Source organism: Octopus sinensis, linkage group LG4 (genome assembly GCF_006345805.1).
Source record: "Octopus sinensis linkage group LG4, ASM634580v1, whole genome shotgun sequence".
Taxonomy (NCBI): domain Eukaryota; kingdom Metazoa; phylum Mollusca; class Cephalopoda; order Octopoda; family Octopodidae; genus Octopus; species Octopus sinensis.
Window position 1 is genome coordinate 111539960 of NC_043000.1, and position 26829 is coordinate 111566788.

The 26829-nt window shown below is 37.5% G+C and overlaps 1 protein-coding gene across 2 annotated transcripts in view; it reads right to left on the reverse strand.

The window, feature by feature from the left end:
- Positions 1 to 26829, reverse strand: part of LOC115210557 — a 118537-nt gene that overhangs the window by 15659 nt on the left and 76049 nt on the right. The window contains exons 12-19 of one of the 2 annotated variants that reach the window (XM_036502341.1): positions 23835 to 23864; positions 14640 to 14763; positions 11347 to 11451; positions 9349 to 9400; positions 8438 to 8575; positions 6535 to 6666; positions 5037 to 5195; positions 3606 to 3782 (exon numbers count right to left, since the gene is read on the reverse strand). In XM_036502341.1, the coding sequence (XP_036358234.1) occupies positions 3606 to 3782; positions 5037 to 5195; positions 6535 to 6666; positions 8438 to 8575; positions 9349 to 9400; positions 11347 to 11451; positions 14640 to 14763; positions 23835 to 23864 (917 nt within the window). The remainder of the gene's footprint in view (positions 1 to 3605; positions 3783 to 5036; positions 5196 to 6534; positions 6667 to 8437; positions 8576 to 9348; positions 9401 to 11346; positions 11452 to 14639; positions 14764 to 23834; positions 23865 to 26829) is intronic. The other variant, XM_036502342.1, reaches the window with a different exon arrangement.

Consider the following 26829-nt stretch of genomic DNA (forward strand, 5'->3'; position numbering starts at 1 on the left):
TCAATAAGTGCCTTTCCCCAATCTAAATATCCCGGGCTGCATTGGAACCCTTAATGAGAACGATGCTCATATCCAGTAAGCGTCTTAAACATTTAGAACTTCAGTGATGTCACCTCATCCCTAAGAATAGCATTAATGTTACAAAATGTCACCACATCAAACCAGACATCGGAAAGGCATGAATGCCATCACATCAGACCAAAAAGTTGAAGACAGATCTCATTATCAATATAAGAAAGCATTATTTTCGTCAAACAGGAAAATGAGTCATTCCAAAGAGGGATCGACTATTACACTATAAGCAATTAATAAAATGCTTTTGTTTAAAATAGCAATCTGTCTACCATACTCCAAGTAGACATACGCAGCATTCGTTCCGAGATAATATCTCTGATAAGCTCACAGTGTTAAAAACACAAAAATATATAAGCAGCAGATTTTTTTTTCGATCATTGCTTTACTATAATCCGCAGATTTTTGTCTCAGCATGCAATTGCCAGTGAATTCTTTCCACTGACAAAGCCTAAACTGACAGATATACGCATTTAGCATTGTCACCACCACTACTGGAGGATTTTCAGCTGCTCCTGATATATTTTTCGATTTTTTAACACCGTACGTCCATAAGAGATATTATCTGCAGTTGAATACCGCAGTTAATTTGACTTTCCGTGATGTATTTGCATTAAGTATGATACCCTTATAGCTATCTTAAACTAATACAGCTTGGGTTACTCGTAATGAATCAGTCTTTGGGATTTTAAGCCCCGAAGTATTCAACTGTTGAGGGGAAATGAGCTGTGAACTTCTTAACGAACCCTACACTCAACAGAAATGAATATATTTTAATCTAAGCTCAGAATATATTTTTACTGAGCGTAGGAGATAGGGTGGTGTGGATGTGTGTATGAGGGATTCTGTGGTGTGGTGGTGAGCATCTGTGCTTCATTGGTGTCATGATGAATGCAGATGATTCAGGGATGGGTTGCTGGGTGTAGGTGACTCTAATTCAGTGATGTGCTTGCGAGAATCGATGATGTATTGATGTGACGGTGAGTGCAGGTGGCACAGTGGTGTGATGGTAAATGACGATGACTCAGCGATGTGCTGGTGAGTGAAGGTGACTCAGTAGTGTATCGGTGAATCTGGCTCTAACTCAGTGAGTGCGAGTAACACAGTTGTGCTGTGATTGATGTGAGTGTAGGTGACTCTGACTAGGTGGTTGATGGTGAGTGATGATGACTCAGTAGTATATTGGTGAGTTTGAGTGAGTGATGATGACTCAGTAGTATATTGGTGAGTTTGAGTGAGTGATGATGACTCAGTGATAGTGGGGTGTTGAGTGATGATGACCCAATGCGAGATGGCGTGTACAAGTAACTCTCACTCAGTGATGTGGTAGTGAGTTGTAGGTAACTCTGGCTTTGCATCACCAGTGTATTGTTGCGCCATCTGGTTGCGACGAAATATACGTGCCTTACGCTAAGATTAAACAAAACATGGACCAAGAGCTGTCAATAGAGATCGATACTGATCAATACAGTGGTTAGCATTGCTCAATACATTGATTAACATTAATCAATACAGACCAACAGTAACTAACAGCGATCAACAACGATCGATAGAGATCGCTAATTATTAACAAAGATCACCAGTGGCCGACAGCAATCAATAGTCACCTCGAATTAAAGTTAGAAATCCGTATAAATAAGACTGACTAGATGTCAGTCTGTATTTACACTCCATATATGGATTGTGGGCAGCTTAAATGAATTCTTTTTTTAATCTATATGCCAGAGGATTTCCTCCTTATTGGCTTCCTGACCAATTTCTGGGGTGGGGAGGGACTAGTCTATTACATCGACCCCAGTGTTTCACTGGTGCTTAATTTATCAACCCCGAAAGGATGAAAGGCAAAGTCGACCTCGGCAGAACATGAACTCAGAACGTAGCGATGTACCGCTGAGCATTTCGTCCAGCGCGCAAACGATTCTTCCAGCTCACCGCCTTCGCTATGCAGTGATATGCTTTCCTAAAAGATCTTTAAAAAAAAATTTGATACTAGTTTCCATGATGTGTTATTAACCAAGATTTCAACAGTCTCCTGAACGTGACACCGGTCTGTTACTGGGTTTAAGGTTAGTAATTTTGAGGGTAGGGGCAAGTCGGTTACTTCGACCTCAGTACTTGACTGGTACTTTATTTTATTGACCCCGAGAGGATGAGGGACAAAGTCGGCTTCGTTGGAATTTTAAGTCATAACATAAAGAGCCGAAAGAAATGCTACTAAGCATTTTGTACGACGCACTAACGATTCTACCAGCTCGCCGCCTCCAAAGAGAATTCGCGATACATAAATGTGAACCCAAATTACTTAATGCTAACTACTGTACTTAATTATTTTGTGTTTTTTGTCCTGTTTATCATTTTTTTTTTGTTCATCAGTGCTTGAAAGAATCTCTCTCGAAATGTTGCTGATGATTTTTTCGGAATTTTCATTGCGTTTCTTTTGCAGAAAGAATTGCGCCTGTTTGGAAGGATGTACGTTTAAAAACATTAGCGAGATTTTGATCGTGAACTCGGCACAACAAGCTGACGGTGTCCTCGTACAACTAACACCACATACCTGAGGTTACTCTATACGTGAAACGTATTTAGTAGTGATTACAAAAGAGTAATACTGAAACAAGTGTCGCCTTGAGCCATAAACACCCCGGGCAGTCGCTTGGGTGCCTCGTGGGTCTGGTGGTCCAATTCTGATGTATGTATCTTGTAGCTTGCTGTCAGTAAATAAATTCTATAAGGACTTAATGCATTGCCCTGAAGCCTGTAATGCCGCTCACATGGACCTGCTGAAAATATTAACCCCCATTATAATCCTAATATTATTTTACAGTATGACTTTAAAAAGCACAAACACAAACATAATACATATACGTGTGTACGCGCATGCGCATATTTCAATTTTTTTTCATATTGATATATTTTGTTATCAGTTTATATGAATCGCCATAAAGTACGGTGAACAGTGAGAATTAAAACGATGATTTCTCTGTGAATTTTTAATGTGTTCCTCCAGATTCGAACAGGAATATGCTAATTGTCGTTGTGTTTCGTCACAGGAAAACAACTTCTTTACGATGAACGCATGTTCGCAACACTCTCGATGTCGAATCACAGGCTATCACAGAATCCATCCCTTACACTAATGAAACGAGTATGTTATGAACACTTATTTGTCATAAAGAAGATGATGATTTCCTGTGACAAACACACCAGCGATTAACATATTCCCGTTCAAATCTGCCGAAACATGCAAGTCATCTTTTTGTGTAAACCTCTTCACAATTGAAAATGTCTTCGCTCCACACAGCGGTGACTTAAACCTATCAACTCGTGTTACTTATAGCTAAATAAACAAATTTATAAATGACCTCATAAATGGATGTATTTATAGGAAGATGACTGGAAGGCTGAATTTTCAGTCTTTTCCAGGGAGCATGGAGACGTGATCGTTTTGTTGCCTATCATCGAAAGATTATTGAATAACAAAGCTATGATAATTAACCAGACGAACGATATGTAAATATAAGCGTAACGATTACCTCTGTACTTCCGGGACACTGGGCTCAGGGGTGATTTTCTGTATTTCCTTCGTTTACCAAACATATTACATTTCTTGCGATAAACCCAACCCCTCAAATGTGGGTTCCAGCACGGAATGAGGTCACTTCTTCTGAATGTTGGAATCAGCACTTTGGTTGTAGGCATTGCTGTTGGTGCTATACAAGTAAACATATATACAGACATTCATTTATATTGAGATGCTTGCGGATGAGGGAATTTATATTTGCCATGTATTAATGAATAATAACTTAAACAACGGAAGGTTTTGGAATAATGAACGATATATGTTTATCAAATAAAAACTTGAAATGGCGGTTGCTCGCCTCTGACTTAACGGACAACTCTACATCATACAGTAGATAAAAGAAAATCTTTAAACGGTTAAATCGAAGGATATCGAGTAAAGACCCCGAAGAGACTGCACCGGTGTTATAGTAGGGTTGCAATCTGCATCAAATTTTGTCAAAAGCTTGGCGATACCTGCACAAAGGCCTACGCAAAGTTTTCAAAAAGTTTTCATCGTTCTCGAAACAATCAAAGAGATCTTGTGCAACTGAAGTTCGAGTATCTTTTTGGCTATCTGAAAGCAGTTTTGGCACAAACTTGGCAGCCACGCGTCGCATGCCCAAATTTTCAGTGATAAAGGGGTGAACTGAACCGTAACTAAACGGCACGTCCTCTGATAACACACAGATGGTGATTCGACGACTGCTTCTCACAGCTGCACACACATCTGCAATGTTTTTCTCAGCTCTGCTGGTTGCAGGTTTCCCAAAACATTCGTCAATATCGCCATTTTTTGGTCATCTTGAAAACGTCTGAACCACTCATACACTTGTGTGCGACTCATACACTCCTCTCCATACACTTTCTGCAACTTTGCGCAGGCATCTGAGCAGGAATCGCCACGACAATTTCCTTTGTCATGCGACGATCAACCGTTACACACATTACTTAAAAGCACTGCTGTAATCAGCGGAAGTGAGCTAGAACGTTAAAACTTAGTGCACAAGCGCAGTAGAGTTCAAGGTCAATCTGTGCTAAGCGGCTTCACTCTGCATGTTTTAGCTTCGTTAATATAGCAACAGTCCGGATACTTATTGATCAGACCTCATATATACATACATGTTATATACACACACACACACACATATATTTATATATAGTCATATTGTCTTTGACATCCATCCGTGTATAAAGTATGTAAGCGGTGGCGATTGGATTGCAGCGTTCAGCTCTGTTATGTATTACTCAGTAATACCTAAAGTAATACTAAATAGTACATATTAGTAATTAACGTAATACTTATATATTACATAGTGGTACCTAATGTAATGCGCCTGTATTCCATAGTGATACATGCTGCAACATGAATGTATCGTGTGGAAGCGCTACCTGAATGGCGTTACCTTTTGTTGACTTCAAGGTGGATAGTAATTTAGTGAGGTTGAGCGGTGGTAAGGTCATGAAAGTTGACATCCAGTCGAGGTCAGAGGTTACTAGTTCGGTCAGTTGTTCAGTGGTCAGCAACTCTGTGGTTGGTTCCATTGTGGTAGTAGTTGTAGGTTCTAGAAGAAAGAGAGGACGAGAATTGGTGAGAATGCGAGAGAGAGAGAGAGAGAGAGAGAGAGAACATGTTTGGGTCGAAGAATGAGAAGAGAAGAAGAAGAAACGCAATAAGCTCTTGAACAAAGGATTAACATAGGCGGGGATTAACAGAATTAGCAGAGAAAATGGATAAACTGCTATATGGAACTTAATTATGCTTTTTTAGGGCTTCTTTAGGTTCTGGCTTCGAATCTTGTCAAAATAATTTTTGCCTTTTGTCCTTCCTAGGGTCATAAAATAGTCACCAATGCGGTATTAAGATCGATATAATGAATTGGATAAGTCAATCTTTCAAATTAGAGGCATTGTGCTTAAGTTTGAAATCAATAATTTCCTAGATATAACGACAATTAATGTTGAGAGCAATAAACTTAATGGTGAATCGTGTAGAGTTGACTTTCTGGAGTTCAATAATTAGTTGTGTTTTACGTAACATCAACAACGATTTGATATTTCTGTAATGTACCAATGGTTGGTCAGCTTGACGAAAAGGTTGTAGGGTTTGTATCCTATTAATGGTTTTGCAACAATGAGGTACATTAGCCGATAGTAAATACTACTACCAGTCTTGGTGACATCCCTGTTCTCTCCAATAAGACATGAACGGAATCAGTCACTTAAGTTTGTCCAAGTCCTTTCGTCGCCATTCGCCGCCACGTCAATGAAATGCCCTCTCTACTCCACGTCTGCTTCAGTGGAGGCGCAATGGTCCAATGGTTAGGGCAGCGGACTCGCGGTCGGAGGATCGCGGTTTCGATTCCCAGACCGGGCGTTGTGTGTGTTTATTGAGCGAAAACACCTGAAGCTCCACGAGGCTCCGGCAGGGGTGGTGGCGACCCCTGTTGTACTCTTTCGCTCCAACTTTCTCTCACTCTTTCTTCCTGTTTCTTGTCCCCGACTTCCTACGCAACCGCTGAGCCTGGATGCGCATTCATCCATCCGTCGATGCTCTCGGTGTCGGGGGGGGGGGGGTTGACCTGCTTTCTCTTCTGCGGGTCTTACGAATAGCAAAGGACCACGTTTCGGACTTCTCCCACTAATGGGACGAAGACCGCTTCGCTCAACAAACAAACAAACGTCTGCTTCAGGTCTGCCTGTCCTATGTAAATAGTATTTCTATGCAATGTTAAAGTTATTTAACAAAGAAGTCCATAAGAAATGAGTAAACTAAAAGAACGGAGACTGATTATAGATATAGGGAAGAAAACCGAAAGGGACACTAAGAAAAAAAATAAAAGCGAAAACGGGAGAATAAGAGAGAGATGGAATAAATGGTTGACTAAGATTATGTCAACATACCTGGGGTGGAAGTAATCTTTCGAAGTTTTCCATTGGAACAAGTGTGACAGCAGAGTTTATTTCTTGCATTAGCGTTGTAGAAAGCGCAAAGGAACTTCCGGCAACCGGTAACACGATCGCCATATTCACAATCTTGAGAGAAGATGAAACAGTTGAATTAAAATATCAAAATAGAAACCATCTACCATGTTTATTACCCACATCTCTTAATTATATAAAGTCGACAAATATATATGTCTATTAAACACAATAACCGATCTATTTAAAATGTGTTTTGTGGGCTTCAAAATATATCAGTTTTTGATTTGGGTTCAAACGTTTTTGCAATTGTTTTTAAAATCCCCTTCAGTCATTGTGTTGTAGCCTTAGAAAGCTGCCATCTTGAAAGGTTTAGTCGATCAACTCGATTCTGAGTTTTCTTTTAAGCCAGGCGATTATTCCATCGGTTTTTTTATGCCGAACCGCTATGTTATGGATTTATAAACAAACCAATCACTGTTATCAAACGGTGAAAGACAAACACAAACACAAACACACACACACACACCACACACACACACACACCACACACACACACACACACACACCACACACACACAAACACACACACATGCACAAACATGTATACATATACTCACATAAATATATACATATATATATATACATATATATACGTACATACATGCATGCATATATATATATATATATATATATATATATATATATATATAGAGAGAGAGAGAGAGAGAGAGAGGGGGAGAAAAAAACAAAAGACGGCGACAGGTGGTGTACAAAACAAACAGATGTATTAGTATAACACTCAGGAATAGAAAAAGTCTTTTACGTTTCGAGCCTACGCTCTTCTACAGAAAGGGACACAAAAAAAAAACAAGGAGAAAAAAATGTGTGTATTGGCTACACAGTTCTATAGCCATCGAATGTAAATATTGTAAATAATACTAGCAGTATCGCCCGGCGTTGCTCAGGTTTGTAAGGGAAATACTATAAAGCATTTTAGAGAGTTATAGCCAAAAAATAGCAACAAAATGGGAAAAAAATGATGGTAATTTTTTTTTGAGAGTAAAAAAAGGTTGAGTTGCGTCCCCTAGACAGTCTGTGGTTTGTTTTTTTATTCTCGACCCCATGTCGAATTATCGATTTTTTTCAGAACTGGGGGAACTTTTCAAAATTCGCTGCGTTAGTTTTGAATTATGACATGGGCTATGTGTGTGTCAAGTTATCATCAGAATCGGTTGAAAGCCGTGGTCAGAGTGAGGGTACAAGCAAACAGACACACAGAAACACGCACAGACAAACTGCCGTTTATATAGAGAGAGATATATGCATACATATATACATACATCTATGCATACGTACACACACAAACATGCGCGTGCGCACTCAGATGTAAACAAAGAAGATGAAGATATGAGTATTGGTTTCACATTGGTCATAACTGTTTCAGTAGAATTCTGCTTCGAGCCAAATCACATAGAAATAATTATTTGAGATAAATTACATAAGACGTGTGTGTGGGGAGTGTGTGCGTGTATGTGTGTGTGTTGTGTGTATGTGTGCGTGTGTGTGTCTAAGTGCATTTGAAGACTTTCATCTTTGTTCATGTTATGTTCGATTTTCAAGGAGAATGTCGCAGGAGATCTGTATGTTCCCAATCAGACGACTTCGAGAACCGGTTTCGATTCAGAGTTGTAGTAATATCATTTCACCTCACTTGTGTTGCTAATAAAATTTGAACAGCATAAACATCGCAGTTTCTATGTCTCCACTTCAAAAGCTGATGAGGGTACTTACCCACTGAGGGGTCACTTTGAATGCAAACGGTCATAGAAGCAGATCAAATTATAACGACAATTGATATAACCAATAAGACAATGGCCCTTACTTTCAAGTCCGACATACTTGGATGCACAAGATTCACAGCAGCGACCCGTGTAGCATTCCCCTGGCGAGACAGCAATGAGTTCAGCACAAGGAAGGTCTTGGTCAACAATTCCAGGCTGGTCTCCAAATGGACAATGACCTGCGTGTTTTCATAAATCACAAGAGAAAAACATTTTCAAAATTATTTAGATTTCTAATTTTATATTGCAATTAAAGGAGATTTATTTAACTTTTAGAACTTTCAAGATGTTGATGGCAATATTTAAAAGAGGGATGGATCTTGTTTTAAGGTACAAAACCCATCAGCAAAGCCAAAGTTGAAGTAATTTCTTTAAAACACTTTTATATATCTATCCCCGTTTATCACGGGGTTTGGTAAAAGTTTTCTTAAAATAAAAAAGGTTTTTTTTATTTGATAGACCATGAGCAAAGTCAAGGGCAAAGTTGACTCCGGTGAAATTAGAAATCAGAAAGTTTGTCCGACGCTTTGACGATTCGGTTAATTCACAATCACCACAAGAATAACGAAGACAGGATAAATAATGAGTCATTGTGAAGCCTATGCCTGTTCTGTGTATTGCATGTCTTACACAGGACATATGGCGTCCATGCACCATATATGACACATGCTCATAATGTTTTTTTTTTTCAGCCGCCAGAATAACTTGAGACTTATGAAAGGAAAGGTTTATGTTACTCGGAACGTATGAAACAGGGGTTAATGAAAAGTCTGAAAGAAGCATGGACATTTCGGTGAAACTTATGAAAATGCTTTGGACAGTCAAAGAGTTCAAGTTCAAACCTCAAACACCTAACGACGCCTGGAAACATCAGTGATGGTGTGTCCTGGGGCATCAGAGAATGAAGTTGGGGGAAAACTGATGTGAAAACTAGATGTACAAGATAACTTACCCATTACATTTGGAGCACTGTCCGATCGTATACACTGACCAGCTTCACACCACTGTAAACAGGGAAAGATATGGGTTAAATGTTTTGTATTATGATTATTATTATTATTATTATTATTATTATTATTATTATTATTATCATTTCTTTATATGTAACCCCCCACACTCTATGCCTGTCTTTCTAGTGTCCTCCTCATCTTTCACCCTAGTGACAAATGAAATCATTATCATTGTTGTTGTTGATGTTGTTGCTGTTTGACACCAGGTTCTGACTGACCAGAGCCCGGGGTCAAAGATATTCATCCCATCTTTGTTTTAAGATATATCCCGTGATACATTATCCTAGGTAGACATGTCTCCACATTTTATGATGGTAGAGATTGATCTCGAGAAAGATTAGTCTACTGTTTCACTGACAACGACCATTTGGATTTATTATTGTTGATAATCACTGGATATCAGCCTCTGAAGTCTAATACCATTATTGCCACATCTGTTGCGACCATGGCAAATAAACCAGAATGATTGACTGTATTTTAAATTAACTCCTCCTCCGTTTGCAGGTATTGGGTCATCCCATAAATAATGCAGTTTTTTGTATACTTCTTTTATTTTTCAAACTTCAGATAAACAAAATTCTTTTTTAATCTAAAATATACTCTCCTTTATTTTCTACAATGCTCTTCCATCTTTCTGGTAGGATTGCAAGGCCCCTCTTCCAAAATTCACCTGTCCATGACGAAAAGTACTCTTCCAGTACTGTTCCGACCTCGTCTATAGAATTCATATTTTTTCCGTCCAAATCATTTTGAAGACTGCGGAATAAATGATAATCAGATGGGGCAATGTCCAGGGAATATGGTGGGTGGGGCATCGTTTCCTATTCAAGCTGTTCCAGTCTTTGGAATATCATCTTTATCGAGCATTATCTTGATAGAAGAACACCTTTCGTCTTGAAACCAAAGATGGTCGTTTTTTTCTTCTAGTGCTGGTATCAATGAATGGTTCACTAACCAAATCCTAGTTTCTTTGCTAGTTCTTCAATAGCTACTACGGAATTTTTTTCCAGCAATGTTTGCAGGACGTCCTCGTCGAGCTCTACAGATCATCAAGGATGAGTCTCGTCTTCTAGGCTATAGTTTCCGGCTCGGAATTTCTGAAACCACTGTTGACACTGACTTACACTTATTGTCCGATCCCCATATACTGAATTAATATTCCTCTCACTTTCCGTTGCATTGTTGCCTTTATTGAACTCAAAGTTAAATGTATCGAATTTGTTCCTTTGTCACTTCCATTACAGCTTTAAAAAAATAACTGTTAAAATCGAGCTGTACTCTTCAAAACTTGACCTAAGAATAAGTAGAAGGTAAAATTACTACCTACTTTTATAACAAGTTGATGCATGTAGTTCATCCCCCCCTCACTTTTAGTTCATGCAATTGAAAAAAAACACATTATTTATGGGATGACCCAATATTTCCTATTTTTTTAAACACTCCCGAGTGAAGACGAGTGGCTTAGTGGTTAGGGATGTTGTTCGGCTCACGATCGTAGGACCTTGAGTTGTCGGCTATCTATCTAATCCTCATTTTGAGTATTCAACGACAATATGAGTCTTCAAAGACAGTTGCTCCCATAAATTCTAAAATAAAATTTAGGAGTTATGGAGGGTCAAAATTGGAAATAAAAACAGGACAGTGGAGACATACAAGGAAACCGAACAAAAACAAAAATAGAGGGTCGTTAGACCAGAACGAGAGGAAAATAGTGAACGCACGGAGAAATAGTTTCTTTGAAAAGAGGAAAGATAGACGAGAAAGACAAAAAAGTCTAGTTCTTTGAACGCATATACGTCGGTGTGTATGTGTGTGTGTGTGTGTAAGTCTGCATTTGTTTTTAAATAGACATACATAGAGAGATAGATCGAAAGACAGAGAAAAAGATAGACAGAGACTGAGGGTCAATAGGTGAATAACAGAGTTAAATAAGCGCTTACCCTTTTCCTGCCACAGGATGTACCATCGCTTGGAATTATGGGTGTATCAGACTCTGTACATTTCATTCCAGGGCATATTACGGTGTAGTCATCTTTGTACTCTTGCTGACAACAGAATTCGAAAGGAGACACTTTTAAGGTGACCCAACAATTTGATGAATACACACATACACACATGCACGCACACACACACACGCACACTCGCAAACATATTAATTTAAATGCTTTCCGAAATAACTATACACATCATTTGAAAATTCAAAGGAAGCTAAAGGATGTTGGACAAACGCTCTGCTCCGAGTGTACTGCTTCTCATAGCAGAAACAGCTGGAAGCTAATGAAGATAATTACAGAACTCCTATCCTTTTGACATTCGTTAATTAATATTTCGCTCGTCTTCTAACGCTTCAATCGAAAGCAAAGCACGCCGGGCAAAACACTTAGCGGCACACACACACAAACACACACACACACACACACACACACACACACACACACACACACACACACACACACACACACACACACACACACACACACACACACACACACATATATCAGAGGTGACTCCAAGTCATCAGCGTCACTCGGGCTCATCACAGTTTTCGCATAAGACACATGCCTGCTCCAAGAATTTCACGTTTTTCTGCTTTATTTCTAGACCCAAATGGCTTATTTCTTATATCTAGCACACTATGTCTTTCTCCATTTCTAAGTTAAGGCTTAAAATAAAGCAACCTTGCAAAACAACTGATCTTTACTCACAGACGCACAGAATAACAGCAACCAAATAACGACAGCGGAATGCACATCATACATCAGCGATCTGACTGTCGCCTGTACTCTTGACAAGAGATGCCAGTTAGTCTTTCATACCTACCAGGCTCGTTCATATTAGGCCGAGTTGCTGAATAATTTTTTGTTTCTTTAAGAATATTGTAGAATGGAAAGTTTGGAATTTAAATCTTAATCTTTAAAGAAATTTATTGTTTGAAAAAAACATTGAATTTGAATTACATTTAATTTTTAGGATTATAGATTATAGATAACAACTCGGGCTGTAATTTCTGAGCCCGAGTCAGGAGCATGTGAACGATGTCGAGAGAACGTCTGCGACGAATGATATCTTTTGACACAGGACACCTCTACGACGACCGCCAGACGCTGAAGGAAAATAAATGAACTGCGACCAGGCTCAATAAAAGGAGCCTGAATTATTGGCTGCAATTACACACTTGAAGTCAGTGTTAGCAGAAATTAAATCAGCTTGAAAATACATATTCACTTTACTAAATTTATACTCAGGCTAAGCCCGAACAGCCCGAGTGGCGGAGTCGCCCCTAATAATATATATATATATATATATATATATATATATATATATTATATATATATATATATATATATATATATATATATATATATAATATATATATATATATATATATATATATTTTATATATATATATATATACTCAAAATAAGCAACAAAGATATCCAAGGTAGTGCAGTACAATTGTTTCATGCTACTTCATTTTATTAAACATTTAATAAAATGAAGTAGCATGAAACAATTGTACTACACTACCTTGGATATCCTTGTTGCTTATTTTGATTCTAATCACCCCATTCGATATATATGGATAATACCATCCAAAATTCTTAAGTACCATATTCATCTGAATATATATATATATATATATATATATATATATATATATATATATACATATATACCAACCATGTGTGTATAAAATGTAAACAAACAAATATTTCTTTTTTCTTTTTATTAATTAGCTCATCCGACCTAAGTTGTATGTGTTGATTAGAACGCCTTAGACTGTCTCTGAAAATCGTGTCGTGCACACGACAAATGCTAAAAGAAAACAAAAACTATACCGACGGACAAATTTTTAGTCATCACCGGCGGATAGCACTACTGTGTCACGTGATTTTACCGTAAATTGCGGATCATCAACAGTATCCAGCCAAACACCGAATATCAGATTGGTAATCAGTCAAACGTTTATAGTATAACACCGATGAAACAGTCGGTGATGTCACAAAAAGCTGGTGGGCTGTGAATAAATTAGCTGTTATTGAGAGAAACAGCCTTTCTAACGAATATTAATTAGCACCTCCGACCTAAACTTGATGGATGATTATTGACGGATGATTAATGACCGTTGAATGAATGAATTAATGAATCTGAGAACTTCTCAACAGGTAATACATTGCCAGACATGATCATGTCGATAAGAAGCTTGCATTGCAGACACAAGATTCTAGGTTTGGTCCTACTGCGCAGTATTTTTTATCATAGCCTGAAATCGACTAAACCTGGTGAGTAAAAGTGCATAGACAGAAACTGCAGAAACTCGTCGGGTAGATTCTGGATGGTAGGCTTAATCTCATGCCCGATTTAATATTATTTCGCTGGATTCAATGCTCGGTCAAAGGTATTAACCTTTCCCCGCTAAATAAGCTATAAAACAATTCCAACGTACGTAATTTACGAGTTAAATCAACGCCAACCAAGTATGAAATTACTAAAAGGCCAGGCATTGTAATCATTGCGTTCGTCTATCAAATTAATTCACAAAGCATTGGTCGTCCCAGCAGTGTTTTAGAAGACAGTCGCCCAAGGCAGAGTGTAGTGAGGCTGAACCTGAAACCATTTGGTTACAAAGTGAGCTTCTTAAAGGCCCAGCCAAGCCTGCACCTATGTGTGAGTGTGTGTATGTATGTGTGTGTGTGTGTATTAATGTATGTATATGCATTTTAAGTCGAATATATAACTTTATGAGTATGATTGTCTAATTTGAGTTTATATCTTAATTCTTATATATATATAATATATATATATATTATATATATATACATATGCATATATACATATGTATATATTCATATATATACATATATACACAACATGCATACATATATATAATACATATATGTACACACACATACATATATACATACATACACACATACATACATCATACATACATACATACATACATACATACATACATACATACATACATACATACATACGTATATACGTGTGTGTGCTTCATGTTATTGAAGAAGACTTAATGCTGTCCACTCCAATATACAGCTTAACAGTGGACATAAAATACTCACCGTTAGTAAGACAAGAAAATGTTGTTACTACTGAGTAACTCGGAAGATCTTATATGAAGAATACGGCATTGGCAAAACAAACAAATAAACAAACAAACAAACGAGCGGACAAATAAAAATAAAGAATTAGAAATAATTCTTACCCTGAGGACAACTGATGTGGGTCCGTAGGCTGCTTGGCACTGCAGGTCCGCTTCACTCCCTCCAACCGCTTTACCTGTTCCTTTTGACGACTGAGAACCTCCGCCAAGGCAGTTGTTGTTGGAACTAACAAAATGGTGTTTTTTTTACAGAGTGGCGTTGGGGGACGAGGATGGCGACGATGATCGAGGAAGAGGAGCGGGTGGGAGATGAGGAGGAGAGGAGGAGCAGAAGAAAAGAGGAAAAGGCATGAAAATGTAATGTTTTCGTTAATAGTTTAAAGACACATCGACATACATAGACACAGACAAACACTCTGGGGCCCAAGGATTTATTTATTTTGTCATCTTACACGTGTATCAATTGAATTCGTATTTAAACTATACAACGTGGGGAAGCTGTGTTTCTTAATCCTCCACTCCATCAAAGATTCATACAGTAAAAATATATAGTGAGAGTATAACCGGGATATTATAACAATATATTACTGGTACAGATGGCAGGAAAAAAATCAACGTTGAGCAGATACGAGCGGAAAGAAGAGAAAGAAGAATATATAACGGACATATGTACCAGTATGGCTTTCTATGGCATTGGCCAGCTTGGTGCGCTTTCAAACCAATTAATATATTCTATCTATCTATCTATCTATCTATCTATCTATCATCTATCTATCTATCTATCTATCTATCTATCTATCTATCTATCTTTATTTCCCTGTCTTTCACTATGTGTGTGTATGTATATCTTTATATATAAATAAAAGTAAGGTTGTGTGCTGTCTGTCTCCTACGATTTAGATTCCTAACTACTCCCACATTTTGCGGTGCAGTTTAACCAAAACCGGGTATCTTATAGTCGTGATTCATATCGAGCCCTTCTGGGTATTAGCGCGCGTCTACGATGAGTCTACGATTAAAAAAAAAAATTACCATCAATTTTTCCCATTTTTAATGCATTTTTGGCATATATAAGGGAAGTAACTCTCTAAAAATTTATTATTAAATCTCAGAACGTAAAAAGCTACAGTAACACCCCCCCCCTTGTGGTTAGCCATATTGAGATGACTATTATACTTTACATCTCTAAAAATGCTTATATAGTTATTTCCCTTACAAACCCGAGAAACGCCGAGCGATACTGCTAGTATATATATATATATTATATATATATATATATAAACGGCAGTTTGTCTGTCTGTGTGTCTGTGTGTCTGTCAGGTTGTACCCTCACCCTGACCACGACTTTCAACTGATTCTGATGAAACTTGACACACACATAGCCTAATGTCCTAATTCAAAACTAACGCAGCGAAAATTTTGAAAAGTTCCCCCAGTTCTGAAAATAATCGATAAATTCGACATGGGGTCGAGAATCTAAGCCTTTTATATGCAACACGTTTTCTGTTGTAGTTTTCGCAACTTGCAATCGATTTTCACCAAACTCATGATGAAGCTTAATGTTACCCTAAGAAACTTAATTCTGACGTTAGTTTTCCATGCAATACCTTACCATCAGAAAAAATCGATAAAATCATGCCATTTTGGGAAATCGCGTTCAAATTCAAGATGACATATTTTCGACAATATCTTTCACAAATTGGCAGGAATTTTTTTTTTTAAATTCACAGCGAGCATCATGTCCGCTCCAAGGAGCTATATGGCCCTTTTGATTCCAATAGGATACTTTATTACTGGAAAAAATTGGTTAATTAAATCATATGTGGCACACATAGCAAACCGATTTGTGTATTAAACACAAACTACAGACTGTCTAGGGGACGCGACTCGACCTTTTTAACTCTCGAAACACGTGGGGTAAGTATCCCAAAATGTATAAAAATGTACAAAAACGGCAAAAAAGCGGGCAGCAATGTGAGTGACAACAACGAAAAAGTAAAAAGTGACCAAACGAATGGAAAATGTTTTTTGGTGCACACGACAAAAGCGGTTTATAATAAACCAAGAGTTTGCAAGTAGCGTCCGAGGACCCTTAGGGTACGTCAAAAATTTAAGGTAAAACGTTTGGGGTGGTAGTTATAAAGAAAGTTTAAACAAAAAGGGGAAACGAATAACTTGCGGCTGCAGCAGCTATTAGCAGAAGTAGTGGTGTTGGGGGTAAAGTCTCGAATGTAATTTCTTCCTGGTAGGAATTGGTTGGGTTATCGATAGCTGTTTGATAGTTATTTGGGAGGGAAGAGAAGACATACATTGCAACCTACACATGCGCCTTCGTTCCCTAGAGGGAAAGGACTAGATTGGGATTAGTCGTTGCCTACTAGGGGTTCTTACATACCCGGGCAACGCCGGGCTATGCTGCTAGTATATATATATACACATACATACATACTTACATACATACATTCATAATATATATATATCTATATATATATATTATATATTATATATATATATATATAACATATACACACATACATATATATATTCTTTTATTTCTTTCAGCCATTTGACTGCAGCCATGCTGGAGTACCGCCTTTAATCGAACAAATCAACCCCAGGACTTATTCTTTGTAAGCCTAGTACTTATTATATAGGCCTCTTTTGGCGAACCGCTAATTTACGGGGATGTAAACACACCAGCATCGGTTGTCAAACGATGGTGGGGAAACAAACACAGACACACAAACATATTCACACACACTTATATATATATATACATATATACGACAGGCTTCTTTCAGTTTCCAAATCTACTCACAAGGCATTGGTCGGCCGGGGCTATAGCAGAAGACACTTGCCCAAGATGCCACGCAGTGGACTAAAACCCGGAACCTGTGGTTGGTTCGCAAGCTACTTACCAAACAGCCACTCCTGCGCCTATATATATATATATATATATATATATATATAATATATATATATATATATATATTATATTATAGGAGACGAGAGAGAGAGAGAGAGAGAGAGAGAGAGAGAGAGAAGGGGGGAGAATACTAGCATTTTAATAGAGATAAGGCTCCAGTATATAGTACAACTATTTTAATTTGGTATAAGATAAAAATTTCACTTGCCTCCTTTAATCTATTCTAACTATATTTTCTAATTTCATGGTACTCCTTATATATTTTTATGTTTTTTAAATATTTTTTATGTTTATATTCTTATATTTCTATAGTCTTATCACCTACGTCTTACCATAAATATATGGTTATTTGAATGGAATAATATCTTATGCCATACATCTGAATTATAAATTTGCATTTCTGAATGTTTAAGACAAGTATCTGAAATTGTTATCTTATACCAAAATCATATATATATATATATATATATATATGTGTATGTATCTCTCTCTCTGTCTGTCTCTCTCTCTCTCTCTCTCTATATATATATATATATACGACAGGCTTCTTTCAGTTTCCGTCTACCAAATCCACTCACAAGGCTTGGTTGGCCTGAGGCTATAGTAGAAGACACTTACCCAAGGCGCAACGCAATGGGACTGAATCCGGAACCATGTGGTTTGGAAACAAGCTTCTTACCACACAGCTACTCCATGTATATCATATATATATATATATATATATATATATATATATATATATTATATATATATATATATATACATGTATGTATGTATGTATGTTGTATGTATGTATGTATGTTGTATGTATGTATGTATGTATGTATGTATGTATGTATGTATATTTGCATGTAAGTATGTATGTAGAGAGAAAGAGAGAGAGTGGGTGAGAGACATATTTAAGCATATACGTATATATGTACGCATATACAATTCGCGCGCGTGCGCGTTCATGAGTGTTTGTATATGTGTGTGGGTATATGTGTGTGAAATGAATCAATGGATGATCCGCACTGTTGCTACTCAGAATCTCATTCACATACACTCGTACACGCGCACCCGACCAACATGGTGAACGAAGCGGTATCTTAGCAGCGAAGCACTGACTGAGCGAATTCTCATTGGTTAAGGACGATCAGGTTATCGAACGCCAAACAGACGAAGGATATCGTTGTTACCAACCGGGATGCTGCAGCGAAGGGAAACCATCCGTTTCAAAAATGCGTCTATCAAATCACTATGTCTTGGATTTCCGGATGTATGGAGGCTGTGAAGGCGCGTGGCCTAGTCGTTACAGTGTTGCACTCAAGATCGTAAGCTTGTAGTTTCGATTCCCGGACCGGGCGGTGTGTTGTGTTCTTCAGCAAAACACTTTATTTCACGTTGCTCCAATCCACTAAGCTGTAAATGAGTAAACCCATAACGAATTGGCCTCCCTTTCAGGAGGAATATTGTGATCTTTGTCATTTATACGTCATGAGTATGTGGTTCTATGAGGCCTAGGGCTCGACGCAGTAATGCCCAGGTGTTGATGAGGATGATGAGGGAGTTGTCCAGGGAAAGTTGTCTCTGGTGGAGATAATACTTTGTTAAATGTGAAATCTATAAACGTCAGGTTTCAAACTGAGGTGTTGGTCATACAAATGCCACATTGTGCTGTCGGCTCCCTATGGACTTCTAACAAACAGCATTTGCAATGAACTTCAACTCACAACACAAAACGAAACTAAATAACACATGAGTGGACAATATTCGAGCAAAATGGATGATTAATGCTAGAAACAATACTCGTAACACTGTACAATGCTAAAATAAATTAACAGATAACATGGAATGGTTACAAACAAAACATAAGCACATGACTGATGACGTATAAAGGTAATAATCAGAAACACAAATTCTAGCGTATATTGCCCACATCAACCCACATTAACCCTGCTACATTAAATGGACAGCAACAAACGTCAGTATCACTTTCTCTTGAAAATATCGGGGAGGTCTTGAGATAGTGATGATGGATTTGGGATCTTTACAGTCCAGACCAAACTTCAAGAAACTCTTACGAAATTACGAAAAAAAAAGTTTGAAAGAAAAATGAAAATGGAAAGTAAAAAAACGGTTGCAGCTCCATCATAGGAGAACCGTTTAATAATACATACATCAGTTCGATTCATCTTGAATTCAAATTTTAATTTATCATGAAATAAATCTAAATTTTAAAAGGAATTTTATTGTTTTATATTTTATTCTATGCTGTAGTTGCTTCAGTTTCAATATAAAGTCTTAGAACAAATCGCTTGTTAAGCAAAGACAACACAAAACACTCTGAATCACACACACACACACACACACACTTATGTATACATGCACACACATATACATACTTATGCACATACACGTATATAGATAGATAAATAGACGGATAGATAGATAGACAGATTGATAGACCGGCAGGCAGACAGACAGACGGATAGATAGATAGATTGACAAACAGGCAGACAGACAGACAGACAGACAGACAGACAGACAGACAGACAGACAGATAGATAGATAGATAGATAGATAGATAGCTAGATAGATAGATAGATAGATAGATAGATAGATAGATAGATAGATAGATAGATAGATTGACAGACAGACAGACAGACTGACAGACAGACAGACTGGAAGACAGGCAGTGTCTGTAGTAATTCATAAAAGTCAAAATTCGCCGCTGAATTCCATCCAATATGGATTAAGAATTTCTCTTGATTAAAATAAATGCAAAGAAAAGTTGCCGCAAATAAAAGATTAAAATGGATTATATTAGTGAAATATCAGGAAAAATCGATAAGCTTATGATGAGTCGATATACCTATTAAAGGTCAAAAGTGAGTGATTTAGACAGAGTGTACATAAAGCATTCAAATTGATGAAAAATTGAAGTCCGTATATGATGATGAAGGAATTCTATTATCATTGAAAATGACTGGTTCTAGTTCTTGAATGAATGGACGATAACAGAGGAATATGTAATATATTGAATTCTTTTGACTCGCAGATGATCGATTTCAAAGATGTGTTTGCTCTGGATATGCGTTTGTATATTAGTGATACTTCTTGCTGATTCCTTTGGTTTGAAATACAACATCTACTTTAGCAAGATTAGAACTATGGCACAGAGGACGAGCGCACACCAGATGAAGTTTTTAGTCTTTTACAATTTTGCTGATTTCATATATAGGATTCTTACGTTGCAAGGACACTACGTTCTGGTTTACAGTCAGTCGATTAAGTATTAATTATTAAAGGTAAAACCGGACTTGGAACAAATTGAGCTCAGAACTTGCCTGAGGATCGGTAAAGATTAATATCAAATGGGCTCACGAGAAGACTTGAATTTCAAAGCATACTGTTCCACTTTCTTGTATTGAGTACTTGCTTTCACTTAATAGTATTTCATATCATTCCATGTGTGTGTGTGCGCGCGCATGCCTTTGTACGATTTTCCAATTTGGTGCATATGCACTAGGAATAACCACAAAATTTAGAGCTCCATCTATAACATCACATAAAAAACTCCGAATATTCTATTTCAGTGTAGAATGTTGCATACGACATCGAACTGGCTATAACGTAATTATAATTATGCTGCATAATTGATAACTTGACTATGATGGTATGTAAGGATTATTGAAACAGCAGCAGGGAATTCATATTTGAAATATCAGTTATATTGCTTGCTTTCTATTTTGCAAAGATAAATTCATACACCCACACATATATAATATATACATATGTATGTGTATATATATATATATATATATGTGTGTGTGTGTGTGTGTGTGTGTGTGTGTGGTGTGTGTGTGTGTGTGTGTGTTTGTAAATAAATATAGGGATGGTATTATTAAAATACCGTCACGAGTGGCAAGAGAATTATCAGCCGTACAGGCAAATTAATAAAATATATACATACAATATTAGATATGTACATATATACACAAGGGCACTACATGAGCACCTACATCGCTAAAAATAGAAGTCAAAAAATACTTCTGTACCACCGAATAGTCACAAATCTACTACAGACATGATAGGAAAAATTTTCAGTGAACAATAAGAATGTCTTACCTCTACTGGGTCAGAATAAGTAATGCTATGTATGAAGTCAAAAAGAGAATGCGTGTATATAAAAGAGAAAGAGAGAGAGGACATTTAATTATCAGGTTTTATGTGAAAATTTAATTCATGCATTTCTAAAATTAATTAAATTTATTGTGAAAATAAGAGAGAATGGAGAAAACTAAGAAATGAACTATAACGAAAAGGGGTTAGTTAGCTCCGAATTTCATCTGATCAGCAACAGGACGAAGAAACTGTGAGGAAGCTCTAAAGACAAAAGAACCACTTCCCGATTTAAGAGAATGAGAAATATAACTACAATTAGATGTAAGAAAAAAAGACTAACTACAGTCAAATTAGGAATTGGAAATGATGATAAAGCTACAGAAGTAGGAAACGTTGGACGTGATCATTAGGAGGAAATACTGCACTGTGTGTGTGTGTGTGGGGGGGTTAAGTAAAGGAGTAGTGATTTAAACAAAGAGAGAGAGAGAGAGAGAGAGAGAGTGAAGGAAAGACAAAGAGCAACATAAAAGAGAGAGACGAGAAAGAGAGAGAGAGAGAGAGAGTGAAGGAAAGACAAAGAGCAACATAAAAGAGAGAGACGAGAAAGAGAGAGAGAGAGAGAGAGTGAAGGAAAGACAAAAAGCATGATAAAGAAGGAGCGAAGGAAAGAAGAAGAACAAGAGAGAGAGAAAGAGTGAGAGGATGAGAGAGAAAATCAGAAAGAAAGGCAGGAATATTAAATATAAGTTGAAAATAACTGGGTTGTTGAAATGAAATTAGGAGAGAGTTAAGCATGATTGTGGGTAGAAGTTAAAGAGTTAGACAGAGAAGACGAGAGAGAGAGAGAGAGAGAGAAGGTGGTCGATAAAAAGAGAAAGAAATAAAAAAGGAAAGAACGACGGAAACAAAGATAGAAAGGGAGTTGTACTAAGGAAATTAGAGAGAGTAGAGAGAGGTGAGAGAGAGAAGAGGGAGAGAGAAGAGAAAAAGAAGGGAGAAACACTGAAACCAGAAACTCATAAATCAGTAGAAAAGCTGGTTCAAATTCTCTAACATCCTAGGTTGACGAGAATGTCACGTGATAAACCTGTCTCACTAGCTGTGGCGGTGGGGGGAGTTATTGGGTGATGTACGACACTATCCCAGCATCGTACATCATCAAGAACCACAACTTATCCCCGTTGATCTGCCAGAAATGGTAACTAAATCTCTCTCAAATCTCAATCTAACGCAGTAAAAATATGAATACGTCTGAAAAACTAACCCCAAAAAGGGGTGGAACGCCTTTAACTGTAAGTGCACTTGACCAGCAATAACTCATGTATGAGGATTCCCCTTCTTTTAAGACTAATATAGACGTCATTACTCTTTCACAACAGCTACACCCCTACTATAGTCAACCTGACCATCTGGGACCCCCTTCGGTCACGACACTGACCATGGGATTGCCCCTAGAAAGTTACCCTCCCAGGCACATGTCCGGGCAAGGTTGTTTATGGAAGACCAACGGTCGCCCATGCATACCGGCCTCCCCTCTCCACGCCACCAGTGTTATCCAAGGGAAAGGCAAAGGCCGATACAGCTTGGCACCTGTGACATCGCAACTCATTTCTACAGCTGAGTGAACTGGAGCAACGTGAAATAAAGTATCTTGCTCAAGAACACAACACACAGCCCGGTCCGGGATTCGAACTCACGATCGTAAGCTCGACGCTCTAACCACGAAGTCATGCGCCTTCACAACCTTACCATACCACCCGTATTACATGCATGCATAACCATAAAGTACCCGCTCCGCAATGAGATAAATCAGTGGAAGACAAAAGCCTGTTTGTCAAACAACATCATGAGGAGTGCGAGAGGTCAGTAGGGTCTGCTCGAAGTCGAAACCATGAAATTGAAACTGCTGTGAATTTGAGTCCCTGATAGCATGTATCTCATTCATGCATGACCTAATTTAAACGATTTTAAAAAATTGCTAAGAAACCATAACATTATAGGCAATGACAAAATGACGTTGTTGTGATGTTCATGCATTTCTCAATATTTTTGAGTAATCAATGTAGTTAAGTGAAGTGTTTTGGTTGGGATAGAAATAGACATGGTGACATTAGAGATTTCTAATTTCTTTATGAGTTTCTGATTTTGGAGAGAGAGGTGGAGAGAGAGCGCGCGCGAGGGAGAGACTGAAAGAGAGAGAGAGAGAGATGAGTGCAGCGTGTATTTTCCATTGTGCATCTGAAGAGACAACAATGGGTACTCACCTGTAGCACGTATCAGTTTGGGGAGGTTCGCTACAATGTATCAGATGTAATAATGGAACGGTAACAAACAGCACTTCTAATAATAATATAATAATAATAATAATAATAATAATAATAATAATAATAATAATAATAATGATAATAATAATAAACTTGAGAAAAAAGAAACTCGCCTGTTGCCGGACGTTCTTACAAGTTTACAATTGCTCCGACATGAAGATATGTAAGATCCCCCCATATATATATATATTATATAAATAAATAATAAATAAAACATACGCATATATACATACATATATGTACGTACCTACCTCTAAACAATATATATATATATATACACGCATATATGGGTACAGACACCAAAAAAACGTCGAACACAATGAGAAACGAAAACATAACACAAAACCAAGGAACTGGACATTTTTCTTAAACAACGAAAAAAGAGTACAGGACAAATACCAAGGAAAATTCCCCTTCTTCAGTCGCATGGTTTTCAATCTACTCTGCGTTTTGAAGGTGAAGGCGATACGCATCTTCGATAGAAACTTTCCTTCCAGCGAAAAGCAAATTAAATAAAATTTGAGATCTTTTTGCGGATGGGTAAAAATGGTAACAAAAACAGGACAGTAACGACAGTACAAAATATAAACAGTAAAAGACAGGACAAGGAGAATAACAAGACAAGAAGGGCTGTTAAGCCGAACGAGATAAAGTATTACGAACGCTAGTTTTGAGAACGGCGAAGGAGCAACAGAAAATGCCGTCTACACTTCAAGGACGCCAGGCCAGAAAGGCAGTAGCAGAGCTCTCGTCGCGGGTCAACGACAGGAGGGAGGAGGAGGAGCAAGAGAAAGGGAGAGAAAAAAGGGAATGGTTGTGAGGAAACCAGAAAGAATGAGAGAGAGAGAGACAGGGAGAGACAGTAAGGTAGAAGAAAAGGAAACCAGAAAGAATGAAGGCTGAGAAAGGGAGGTGACAGAAAGGGCAAGAGTGCGCATCATTATTAATATCAAGAACAATCTTACTTAGAAATGGATGTGTGCGTTCCGTCATATAATAAATTAATAAATAAAATATACGCATATATACATACATATATGTACGTACCTACCTTTACATGTATATATACATGCATATATGGGTACAGGACACAAAAAAAACGTCGAACACAATGAGAAACGAAAACATAAACACAAAACCAAGGAACTGGACATTTTTCTTAAACAACGAAAAAATGAGTACAGGACAAATAACACAAGGAAAATTCCCCTTCTTCAGTCGCATGGTTTCATCTACTCTGAATTTCGAAGGTGAAGGCGATACGCATCTTCGATAGAAACTTTCCTTCCCGCGAAAAGCAAATTAAATAAAATTTGAGATCTTTTTGCGGAGGGGTAAAAATGGTAACAAAAACAGGACAGTAACAACAGTACAAAATATAAATATATATATACAGTGTACATTTAAACACATAAGAGGTATCCATCATTGGATTATTTTTCGTTCCCTTCGAATTTTTATCCCTAATAGTGGTTTGGAATTTAACTGTCCTCTCTAACGTGCCAGGTATCCTATGATGGATACCTCTTATGTGTTTAAATGTACACTGTATTTATGTGGAGTATATATAGTCTATTGATTAATTTTTCTACACGCTAGGCCACTGGTAGTAAACAATTTTTTAATTACTCCTACCCTAATATTATTAATTATATATATATATATATATTCTGACGACAAATACGCCCTCGAAGTACAACTGTGTAAAGGAGAACCGGTAACACTATTCAGTGTTCTGTGCTACTCCAAAGCTTTTATTTATGTTTCCAAATCGTAGCCGTGTTCAATGCCTCGACTATGGACTTGACTGCTTCCAGATCGAACTCGCACAGAACAAAAAACAACCGACGAGAAATAACAAATATCCAGTCTTCCAGTTAGTAAAAACACGCAAGTATAAGTGTTGTACTTCATTTAGTATTACTTTAAACAGAGGAACATATAGCGGGGATGATACTGATAATGATGGTGATACCGGCAATGACATTAATGTTATTGATCTGTTTACTACTACTACTACTACAACTACTACTACTACTACTACTAATAATAATAATAATAATAATAATAATAAGAAGAAGAAGAAGAAGAAGAAGAAGAAGAAGAAGAAGAAGAAGAAAAAGAAGAAGAAGAAGAAGAAGAAGAAGAAGAATGGCCTAATAATATTAATAATCTGCTCAATGCCACAGATTTGCTCGTCAGTTATTTGACCTTAACCAGTTGAGCATGTCCCTTAGTGGTTTGACTATATGTGCATCTCTGACCACGAGCAGAAGTAGTGGGGGAGCATCATAGCCATGTGTTGAAAGGAATTCTTGGAGGCTTTGATAATTCACATTTGGAAACATGGGTGGTTCGTTCGACATCCTTAAACAACCCTTATTCAGGGACCGTTTGAGCGGGATGGGTTACTCGACTTGAAGAAAATTTTAACTGGGCCCCACCTGCAAGGTCATGTGCTGCTTATCTTGATATGAGATCACCATGTCGTGCACATATGGTTGTGATGCATGTGCCTAGTGTACCCTTGTCAGACCGGTAGTCATGATAGGTATACTGGGCTTCCTATATTTTACCCCAGTGTCACTTTGATGGCATGCACTGCTCTCTCACTCAATAATAATAATAATAACAACAACAACAACAATAATAATAATGATGTTGCTAACGTTAGTATTGGACGACTCATAGAAATTTTGATATTGATCTTGGCCTGTAAGGCCCGAGAAGCATTATTGGACGTCTCATAACCTACAGTGTCAGCAAATCTGTGGCAATAAATTTTAACTCCGGTGTTACTAAAATTCGATGAGATTTTGTTGTGACTGAACCGGAAGTTGACGATACAAGTAACAACAGCTTATGAGCCAACATAAAGCAAGCTAAAGTAAATTTTATGAAACCCCCCGGTTAAAGACGACCGTAGATAAAGGAA